We start from the raw sequence: 12,102 nt of genomic DNA on the forward strand, positions 1-12,102 counted from the left end.
AATAAGAAACACAAATGGACCTAATATATGAAAGATGCTTAACTTCATCAGCAATCAAATAAATGCAGTTTAAAAGATCATGTATATAATGGTTTTTAGCCTTTCAGTTTGACAAGGATTTAAAAGATTCATAACACTGCTGCTGGTAAGTGGGGTTGGAAAACAGATATATACTCTTGGTGGGAGTGTAAATTGCTACAATATATTGCTGACTTTCTGGAGGCAATGTGGCTATATTATCAAAAATTAAAATGCATATTATATTTAATCTAGAGATTTCACGTCTAGGAATCTTTCCCGAGGAAATACCACAAGGGTTTATGGTCCCAGTTGTATGTGTCAGACTGCTAATTGTAGCATGCTTATAATTGCCAAAAAAAGGAAGTATCACATATGCTCATCAACAAGTGATTTGTTAAACAAGTCATAACGCCCATATGCCCATCAATAGGGGATTTGCTAAACGAACTGTGGTGTATCCATTATAGAATACTAACTATGCAGCTATTAAAAAAGAAGCAGATCTGCTGGTGTATAAACTGATATGGAAACATCTGTGTGACATATTGTTAAGCTTTTTTAAAAAATCACATCTCAAAATAATATGTATCGTGTGATCCCATTTGTGTTTAAAAAGGAAATACAGTGTGTATGCAATTTATTTTAAATGTTAATTTAAAATATAATTGAGATTATAGTTTATAATCTATTCTCTGTTACCTTTTTTGCAATTCAGTAGTTCATCATGGATTTCTCTCCATGGCAGTGCATATAGATCTACCTCATCTTTTTGGTAGATCTATAAGTATCAATATTCTGTTTGTTTTAAAATGCTATGGATGTGCACATATAATGTATATATAAGAGTAAAAATTCAAGAAGGATATCCACATGACTGTTAACAAAGGTTACATTGGAGGTAAGAAGAGGACTTTCATACTAGTGGATTGACTGATTTTTCTTAAGTATAAATATATACTTAGAAAAAACAGTAAAAAATATTTTTGTTTAAGGAAGAAAAACATAGTTTTTAAAAATTTATGTTTATAGAAAGTGTAATCCTGGAAAGCTCCCCAAAACCTCTTTAATATTTGAGAAATCAATAGCTATTGAAATTACTTCAACCATAAGAAACAAAAGGATGGGAAGAGAATAGAAGAAATCAGAAGGAGATTTTCAAAGGGAAAGAGAGATGAATGAAAGGAAAAGCAGCTTCAGGAATTCAGTCAGCATCCTAGCCTCCACTGTAAGTTACCGTATTTGTAGTTCATTTTTTTATTTCATGTTTCTACCAAAAAAGAGTATTATTCCCTGGAGAAATACATTAGTTTTTTTTTCTTTATGACTAGAGAAAGCACCATAAAAATTTAAGCAAAAGTGTTAACTTTATAGCATCTTATAATCTCATTTTCTTAGTCAACTGTTTAGTATCTCAAACTATATTTCCCAAACTCCTGTTAAACAGACATGGACTTAAATTCACATGTTACAGTGTGAATGCAAACTATACATTTTTAAGACTTTATTATTTTTAGAGTACTTTTAGATTCACAACAAAATGAAGGAGAAAGTACAGAGATTTCCAGTTCACCCCCCTGCACCCTACCATGCATGGCCTCCTCGTTATCAATATCCTCACCAGAGGGGTACATTTGTTACAGCTGATGAACCTACAGTGACATCATTACCACCCAAAGTCCCACAGTTTACATTAGGATTCACTCTTGGGGTTATACAAAGTATACAATTTTTAGCCTTTTTCATGATGTAAGTAATTTTTCATATAAGATTTAGAAAATGAGGCTTTGTGTTACATGATCTTGAGATTTATATCTTTATTATTGATTCTGACCTGGGTGTTCACATAAAATACCTGATGTAAATTTTTTAATGTTTGTTATTTTAACTGTTAAAAATATATATTATTTGACTCACTTTGTTTTACTTAGGTAACTGGGAAAAAGGCATATGCTACAAGCCAGCAAATTTATGAAGCAGTTAAATCATTGTGGACAAAAAATAACAAAAAAGAGTCACTTCCTGAATCTAAAGAAAAAACTAAGGTAGAGTTTAAATGGACCAAAAAGGTAGACTTTGAGTTTTGTTTGGGTGGGTGTTGCCTTGGTTTTTGTTTCTTTCTTTTGGGTTTTTTTGGTGGGGGGATAGGTAATCAGGTTTATCTATTTATTTTTAGCAGAGGTACTGGGGAGTGAACCTTGGACCTCATTCATGCCTGCTAAGTATGCACTCTACCACTGAGCTACACCCTCCCCCAGGTTGTTGACTTGTAATAGGGGTCCCAGACAAGAGTCAAGGATGGAATGAAAGAAAACGAAGAAACATAATACCTTGGCATGCTATAATTTTTTTAGGATATTTTATTCTTTTAGTAAAATGATTTACTTATGAAGGAAAAATCTTTTTGGTAAACAGCTTGGAAGCTCTGCTGAAATAGAAATACCTGCAAAAACAACTCACAACCCAGAACACTCAGTGCCTTTGCCAGCAGAACTCAGTTCTGAAACAAAGACCAAATCAGAATCTGTCTCAGGTTTGTTTTGGAATAATTCAATTTTGTTTTCATTCTTTTCTTAAATAATTTTATAGTATTATAATTAGTAGTTTTAACTTATTTATGAGTTTTCTTCATAAATGTTTTGTCTTTCTCTTATCTGTAGTGTGTGTATTTTTTTAGATTATGAGGTACTCGGGTACCTGGGATTTTTCCTAACTGCCACATAGTTCATAATACATACCTTTGCATATGGGAATATAGAGTAGCACTGGCCAGTTGGGTGAGTGAAGCATTTAATATCATTTTATAAATATGGATTTTTGAATCAGTTGGAGGAAGATGTGTCTTCTTGGATTCTATCAGTTTACAGGCTATAAGAAGTCACATCTACATAGAGGAAATACCAGCTTTCCATTTCTTGAGCTGTTTACCCCTAACGGTCTTAGCTTCCACTATCAGTTTTAGTTTAGATACCAGGAGCAGTTTCAGCATGAAATAGTCAAAATAGGACCAGTTATAATACTAATATCTTTGCTAGTATTAGATATGGGCAGTTAATACTTTGTGGGACCAAATAGTGACAATTGTACTTTCTAGGCAGATATTACCATGGTGTTACTATGATCAGAAAGAAAATAAGTAATAACCATTTCAGTACTATATTCACATAAACTCAGTCATTGGCTTACATAGGTTTGTTTATCTGTACCAAGTAAATGGTACTACCCATTAAGTTGTCTTATTACAAATGAAACAGGACCAACTCAGAGGTGGAGACTTAGGGAGTAATGAAAATATCTGCCGTATATTGAGCAACCCCTGTAGTGCAAGGAGCTGTAAGTATATTATGTTATTCTATCTTTACCCAAAAAGCAAAACAAAAAACTCCAGTGTATATATAATTATAATTATTTCATGATGAAGAGACTGAGACTCAGGGAGCTTAAATAACTTGCCCAAAATCATATAGTTTATGAGTAGTTGACTTGTGTTTATAGCCTAGATATTCCTGAGACCATAGTCCAAGCTCTTTCCACTGTATGTAGATTATCTAATTTTAACCCAGAGTTTAGTCTCTAATTTCAGCCTCCTCCTATCTTTCTTAATCTTTATAAAAGCTATCACTGAGTAACAAACCTGATTTGAGTTTTACTATTTTTCTGTCCCCTCTCCTTTCTAGTCAAGATAAGTTATACAGTTTTTGGACTCTGTCTGAGTCATCCACAGTTGACCATATTTCCACAACTGTATATCTGGTCATTTTTCTAAATGCCCGTCAATTCCAGAGATCTTTGTAGAGGTGTTACAGCTTAACAATAGGACCAAACCATCCCTAGCCAATGTCTTGACACATCTGGATTCTGGGACCTTCTACCCACCAGTCATGAGTAATGTGGTATATGAAAAGCATTATAAGGAGACATGTAGAGGAGAGAGAGACCCAGTACTATTCATCCTTATCATATATCATTCAGAATTGATTATACAGTAGACCCTTGGGACTCACCGTTTCTACATTTCACATGCAGTCCCAAAAGTGCAAGATATGAGAAACAGTAGTGATTATGAGCACAAGTTTTAGAATAGAACCTGGATCTAAATCCTAGATCCAACATTTTCTAGTTCTAGTGCCTGGGGCAGGTTATCTAATGCCTCAAGCCTCAGTCTCTTCCTCCATAAAATGGGACAATAATAGTGTTTTTTTTTTCTGACATGGTGGTTGTGAGGATTAAATGAGATGTCGCATGTAAAGAAGAAAGTACAATGTCAAGCACGTACGAAGTTCTCAATGAGTGTTAGAAGATATTGTTATCATTTGCCTAGAGTAATTAGCCATTTGGCCAATCAGCAAATTTATTTTCATTGAGCATACTTTGGGAGCACAGTACTTAGCTAGGGAGCCTAGCCATGGCCACCACTTCTCACCATACAGAATATTCGATTGGGTGTACTGTCCAACTATAGATCATGGCTCTGCATATAGAGCTTGGTTGTTCTCTATCATTCGTATACTTTATGATGACAACTGTGTTATTTTGGCAATCACAGATTTGGAAATTTGGTGACCTGAACCCCTTCAAAATCTGATGAAAGTAGAATGAAGTTTCTCACAGTCTCACAAGATAATGTCCCTCTCAAACTATGGCCCTTGTGCCAAATCTGGCTCACTGACTAATTTTGTACATTCCACAGGCCAAGAGTTGTTTCTGTGTGATTTAAATATTTAAAAAATCAAGAGAAAAATATTTCATGACAAGTGAAAACTGTTTGAAATTCAAATTTCAGTGTCCATAAATAAATATTTTTTGGAACAGAGCCACACTCACTCATTTGTTTATTATCTGTGGCTGCTTTCACCCTACAAATGGCAGAGTTGAGTGGTTGTGAAGGAGACCTTATGGTTTAAAAGTCAAAGATGTTTACTTTGGCCCTTTACAGAAAAAGTTTGCTGATTCCTGCTTTAGAAGGATGAGGTGTGCCATATACGATTCATCTCCCCCTCGTGACATTTGCCAGATTTTTTTATGGGTCGTGAAACTAAATAGCCAAACTCAAAACCTCTGAAGGGCAAAACCAAATATCCTACAGTGGTTTAGTGTGAGAGAGACGGAAACTCAGGTGTCAGTCAGCTAAAGAGTGCCATATGTGAGGAACAGGGAGGAGCCAGAGGTTGACTGACTCTTACTATAACTGCAACTCAGCTCAGTGCCTGATTGGATTGAGATGGTAAGTATTTCACCATTCTGAAAAAAGGAAAAGGATCCCCTCTCTGGCAGACAATATCACCTGGAGCTTCTACAGTTCTTTTATACACAGTGTCCACCATACAGATAAACAAAATACTAGTCATGCAAAAAGTCAGGAAGATGTGACTGACAATCAAAAGAGAAAAATATAACAGCAAACCCACAGGTGATCTAAACATTGAAGTTAGCAGAAAAGCACTTTAAAGTAACTATGATGAATATGTTAAATAGAAAACACGATGACCAACATGGATGAAAAGATAGAAAATGTCACAGAAAGTTAGAATCTATTAAAAAATCAAGTGGATATTCTACAAGTGAAAAATACAGTACCTGAAATTGTGAACTCATTGGATGGGTTTAGTAGACTGTATACAAAAACAGAAGTAATGAACTCAATACAGGTCAACAGAAAATAGCCAAACCAAAGCACAGAGAGAAAAAAAGAATGGAAAGAATAGAACAGTATGAGAAAGTACTTTACAGTGACTAATATCTTTTTAAGTGTTTCAGTTACTGAGAAGCTGAATACTGAATTTCATCCCAATTGTATACAAAAGAAAAATAGACTCTTAACAATCAAAACTTCATTCAGCAATTTATTAGTGAACACTAACTTGCTTAAAATATAAATAAAGTGTGAACTAAATTATCAGTGAACAGATCACACCTAATTGCTATTTGAGACAATAGTTCATTTTATAACTTTAAACATATTTACTCATTTCCTGTTTAACACCAGCTTTTTTAAAAGTCTGCTAAAAACTTAAGCATAAATTATATTTTATTAGAGATTAAAAATATGATGAAGTACAAAGAAAAGCATTATAATGATTAGGGGATTGTGATTCAACAAGAGTTTTATGACTGCGAATTCTTTAGGAGGAAAGAGAGCCCTTGATCCAAAGGGATGAAGAAATTTCTAAGAGGAAATATATAATCCTTACTTATTCAGAAAAGCATGAGATGAACCTTTTTAAAAAGGCAGAAATCAGATGACCTAGGCTAAGTGATTCTAAACCAGAGAGATCCACCTCACAATTTCTTGAGGTTTTTTTTTTCCCCTAAAATTCACTCTACACAAGAATTATAAATCAGAATCTCCAGAGGCCTCCAAGCAGGTGGATTGTAGGAAAAGCTCCACAGGAATTTTCTGTGCATATTCCCCTAGTTAATAATGTCTGACATAAGCTATGGATGAACTAAAAATTGGAAGCCTTTCAACAAATTTTGAGAGGTAGAGATGTAAAGGCAAAGGAGCCTTTCAAATTTGGGTGAGCTGAATCTTTGACCAGTTTTGGACAAGAATATAAATTAAGGAAGTGAGTAGAAGTGTTACAGAATTTAGTCAATTGATAGACATTGTTAAGCAAATTATAGACAGTGAGACTTCTATAAAATAATTATTTGTCAATGCTTACTATAGTGTGTTTGATAAAACTATTTCATAGTACCCTTTTCACTTGTACTGAGCAAAGGCTTCCACCAGGCGGCAGCAAAGATGCATGAGAAAGGAGCAGGCAGAACCAGTTGCTTAAGGGGTCCGTGTGCACCAGGTCTGTGTGCCACGGACCCCTTCTCAGAATGTTTTTAAATGTATAAATTAAAATATGTACAAGATCTTATGGTAGCTCACAGTGAAAAAAAATGTGACAATGAATATATATATATGTTCATGTATAACTGAAAAATTGTGCTCTACCCTGGAATTTGACACAACATTGTAAAATGACTATAACTCAATAAAAAAAAAAGTTTTTAAAAATCTGTAAAAATAAATAAATAAATAAAAGCTTAACTCCCTAAAAAACAAAACATAAATTAAAACACATAGTAATATATAATAATATCTAACAACATATCTGATAAAGGCCATAGTTTTGAAATAAGTGTATATATTTCAAGATATCTGCAACTGCAGTGTGATATGAAAATATCTGTGATTTCTGTTAGTGACAAAATCTAAGGAACTGTTAATACTATTGTGGTTTGTTACCTGCATTCATTATTGAAGAAAACGTTCATTTTTAGTCAGAGGTAAATGAAAATAAAGACAAGTTTCCCCCACCCAAGTTCTCAGATCACATGAATTCTATCCCCAAACCCCTCCCTACCCCAAAGGAATCCCAGATTAAAAATCTCTATTCTGTGGAGAACAGTATTCGTATCATGAGTAGTGATTATTTAATACCTGGCTGCTTTTAAAATCTATTTGGTAGTGAAGTTACATGTAGGTCTATCACAGTTTATAAAACAGAAACTGTTTCTGAAATGATAGGTATAAAATAAATAATTGTGTATAAATCTATTTCTCCCTTTTGTTTTCACCGTAGAGCTAGAAATTAAATTCCTATAGGAAAAAAATGTGTCTCCCAAATATAAAAAATCCTTTCAAAATGAATCAGAGTTTGACAAACATTTAAAATAAAAACAAATTTCTGAGAAAAGTATTTTTTGTCTTATGTCACAAAGTAAATATAAAAATTGTTCTTACATACTTACCATGCACAGAGTGTTATATGCACCACTTTGTGTGCATCATTATACTGAATACTAAAAATAATGGTATGATATTGTCACTACTGTAAACCCCCATTTTACAGAAGAGCCAGAGTTGTTGTGTTGGTGGTCAGACAAAACTGGATTCAGTCCTGGCTCCACTATTATCAGCTGGGTGACATTAGTCAAGCTTCTTAACCTCTCTAAATTAAAATGTCCTTATCTGTAAAGCAAGGATAATATAAAAATATCATCTGTCTCAGAGCAGAATTGTGAGATAACGCATGAAAATAATGTAGCATCTTGCCTAGCACACAGTCAGCTTCTCAAGTTTACCACTGAATCACACGTTGCCTAATCCAGGAGTCCATTCTCAATCTCTGTTTTATGTAATCCATCAGTAACTTCTAACATAAGTGATTACTCCTTCCTCTTGAAACAGTCTCTTCACTTGGCCTGTAGGGTATCCTTTACTCTTGGTTCTCTTGCTTCACTGACTGGCTGTTCCATCTCAGCCTTCTCTGCTACATTCTCCTAATGTTCTTAACCTCAAAAAGTTGGAGTATCCAAAGGGTTCATTCCTTGGGTCTCTTTTCTGATGTTCTGGATGATCTCATATGGTCCCATATGAGTTTTAAATGTCATATATAGCCTAGGAACATAAAATTTATAAACCAGCCCAGGGTACTCCTAAACTCTACAGATTCACATTTCTAGCTGCTTACTCAATATTTGGATTCAGATGTTTAGTTAGCAGTTCAAATATAGCACATCCAAAACTACACACTTCATTTGCCTTCCCTCAAATGTGCTTCTACATTTTTCCCTATCTCAGTAAATGTCAGGTCCTTTCTTCCAGTTCCCCAAGTTAAAGAGACTCTCACACAACATACTCCATCCATTTAGAAAATCCTGTCCATCCTACCTTAAGAAGTTATCCAGAATGCAATTCCTTTTCACCACCTCCACTGCTACTGCCCTAATTAAAGCCATCAGCAGCTGTCTGTGGGGATACTGCAGTAGCTTCCTAACTGGTCTCCCTATACTTCCACACTTGTTCCCCTATGGTCTCTTCTCCCCCACTTGTTCCCCTATAGTCTCTTCTCCCCAGAGCCAAGAGTTATCTTTTTAAAAACATAATATCATGTCACTCCTCAACTACCCAGTGACTTCTCATCTCACTTAGAATAAAAGAGAAAAGCTTTGCCCTGGCCCCATCTGGCCTAGCCTTCCATTGTTTTCTGATCGTGTCTCCTACCAAATCTCATTGCACCCACCATCACCACACCTTGCCTACTCTGTTGCAGCCATATTGGCCATGTTGTGGTTCCTCCAATGTGCCTCAGGTACATCATACCTGCCATCTGCTTCTCCTATAAGGCATTTCCATCAGGTATCTATAGGGCTCATACTGTTACCGCCTTCAGTTCTTTGCTCAAATAACACCGTTCTAGAAGGCTTCCCCTGGTCACCCTATTTCAAACTGCACATCACTCAAGCACTCCCTGTTTTATTTTTCTACAAAGCACTTGCCATCTTCTAATACATTTTTTACTCAGTTTATTCTCTCTCTCACCCAACTTGAATGCTATGTCCGTGTTGGCAGAGATTTTTATCTGTTTTGTTCACTAATGTATCCCCAGTATCAACAAGAAATCTGTTAAATGAATGACTAATTTTTTTCATTTTAATACTTTATCAGGTGCTACACAGTTTATGCCTGACCCCAAGCTCATGGATCATGGGCAGTCCCATCCAGAAGATGCAGATATGTACAGCACTAGAAGCTGAACTAGTCTGCAGAGAGAACTACAAGATGTGTGAAGTGGCAAATAATGATGAAAAAATCATGTAATTGGTAACTGATGCACAGAGTATTAACTTAAACCAAGTTTTTCCCTTACATCTTCTAATGTACGGTTTGACGAATCACATAAGTGATTAAAACACAAAATGTGACTACAATCCTGACAATATTAAATGATTGATGAAGAGGCAGTGGTAGAAGTATTAGTATGCATTAGATCATTTTAAGGGCATTTATAAAGAAATAAAAATAAAGTAAATATATGAACACTGATGAGACTAAAATCTGAAAAAATATGTATGTGTATATATAAATATGTATACATATACAGATATACATTTGCTTTAGCTTTTCTGAATTAATGTCAGCTAAATTAGAATGGTGTGTGGAAGGATGTGTTCCCTCCCCCCAATTTTGTTTTTCATTTCCCAGAGCTGGAATAAAATAACCATATTTTATGACACTTGGGCTTGGTTTTGTCTCTTTGTTTTATTAATGTTAACTCCTCTTAAATATCCAAAAATACATCTAGCTATTTAAGAGGACCATATGCTACATGGGACCCCCCTAGTGCTGCTTAGCAGTCCTTCCTACGTTCCTAGGTGGTTTCCTATTCTGCTCTCCAGGAGACGTATTACACACCTTTGATTCTCAAACTCCTCTACCTGCCAAAGATGACTGTGTCTCCTATTACATAGTGAAAAACAATAAGTCATTAGATATAACCTTTCCCAGCTTCTTCCCATCTACCTTCAAGACTTACCTCTTTCCAGCCAGGCATCCCCTTTTCTAAAGCTAATGCTTCTATTTGTGTTCCCAATCTCATTCCTTCCCATCTTTTCCAGGACCATATTCCATCCTGTTTAACCTTTAAGTCTTTAGTTTCTCTTTTCACTCATTTCTTTTCCTCAACCTGTAAATAACATCAGATCTTCTTTATCTAAAAACAGTAACAAAATACCTTTCCCTAACCCCACCTCTTCCTTGTGGGCTCTCTTTCTTCTTCCTATGATTTTCATAATTCATAAAAAAAAAAGTAGGGGGAGGGTATAGCTCAGTGGTAGAGTGCATGCCTAGCATGCCAAAGGTCCTGGGTTTAATCTCCAGTACCTCCATTAGAAAATAAGTAAATAAGCCTAATTACTTCCCCCAAACAAAATTTTTTTAAAACAAATAAAAATAAGTTTTAAATTTTTTAAATAAATTTTTTAAAAAGTAATTAATGTCACTTTCTTACTTCATCAATTTCAATTCCTCTCTAACTTGTGACACCAACTTGAATTTTCTGTAATAACTGACTCTTGGCCACTCCCTCCTAAAACTCACTCCTCCCTTTGGTGTCTTTCCTGCTCCTCTTGTTATTCTTCATTCTTCTCTTGCTCTGATCCCCTTAAATGCTGAGGCTCCTCAAGTTGCATTTCTAGTCTTTTCTCATTCTGTGCTCTCTCATTTTCATTCAACATTCTTCACTAACTTCAGCCACCATTTATATATCCTTACTGTTTATATTTTCAGCTCCCATATTTCTCCAGAGCTGTATACCTATCTTTCTAATGATTTATCAGTTGTAGCCATCTTATATCCCATAGATACCCCCAATATCTATATACCTAAAGCTAAATTGTCTCTATCTCACTCTCATTTCTATGCTTCTCAGATCTAGTCTACCTTCTGTAATCCTTGCTCTCATTTGAGTCTTCATCATCACTTTCTTGGATTATTAAAGTAGTCTTCTGGTTAATCTGCCTGCCATCAATCATGCTTTCTGTCACTTAAGAATGCATTCTGCTAGATAAACAAGATTATACTGTATAGCACAGGGAAATACATACAAGATCTTATGGTAGCTCACAGAGAAAAAAATGTGACAATGAATATATATATGTTCATGTATAACTGAAAAATTGTGCTCTACACTGGAATTTGACACAACATTGTAAAATGATTATAAATCAATAAAAAAAATGTCAAAAAAAAAGTGCATTCTGCTCATAAGTATCAGTAAACCAGTTAACTGTAGCTTAAGTAAATAAGAGTCTATTTAAAGTCTAGAATTAGGCTGTACAGGGTTGGTATAGTGGCTTGGTGTCATCAAGGATTTAGACAGTTTCTCTTTACATTCTGCTCTTCAGCATCTTGATTTGTCACCTCATGGTCACAAAATGGCTGCTATACCTCTGGGGAACACACATTCAGAGTAGGAAGGATTAAAACAAACTGTACCAGATACTTCTCACCCCCTTTTATCAGAAAAGTAAATGCTTTCTTAGAATCCCTCTCAAAAGACTTCTGTCTATATCTTGACCAGAATTTGTCATGTAGCCACAGTTAGCTCAAGGAAAATTGGCAAATCATATTTTTGTCTATAGTGAGAAAGGCAAGGAGTAAGGAATTTGGAATGGGTGTTAAGTTTAAGCTAACATACAGTGTCTGCTACCCTACTCTTCTTACCCATCTGTCATATTATTATGACATAGTTTTCTTTCTAACAACTGTTATGGGTAACTGTCTTCCTGAAATCTTCAGTGGCTCAT

General features: G+C 35.1%; 1 protein-coding gene across 5 annotated transcripts in view; it reads left to right on the forward strand.

The window, feature by feature from the left end:
* The window catches only part of APOOL (apolipoprotein O like), a 64,252-nt gene extending 54,221 nt beyond the window's left edge, over nt 1–10,031 (forward strand). For all 5 annotated transcript variants that reach the window (XM_032474534.1, XM_032474537.1, XM_032474535.1 and 2 more), the window contains 3 exons: nt 1,950–2,063; nt 2,434–2,551; nt 9,464–10,031. In XM_032474534.1, the coding sequence (XP_032330425.1) occupies nt 1,950–2,063; nt 2,434–2,551; nt 9,464–9,552 (321 nt within the window). In that variant the 3' untranslated portion in view covers nt 9,553–10,031. The remainder of the gene's footprint in view (nt 1–1,949; nt 2,064–2,433; nt 2,552–9,463) is intronic.
* Nucleotides 10,032–12,102: the final 2,071 nt, after the last annotated feature.

Source organism: Camelus ferus, chromosome X (assembly GCF_009834535.1).
Source record: "Camelus ferus isolate YT-003-E chromosome X, BCGSAC_Cfer_1.0, whole genome shotgun sequence".
NCBI lineage: Eukaryota > Metazoa > Chordata > Mammalia > Artiodactyla > Camelidae > Camelus > Camelus ferus.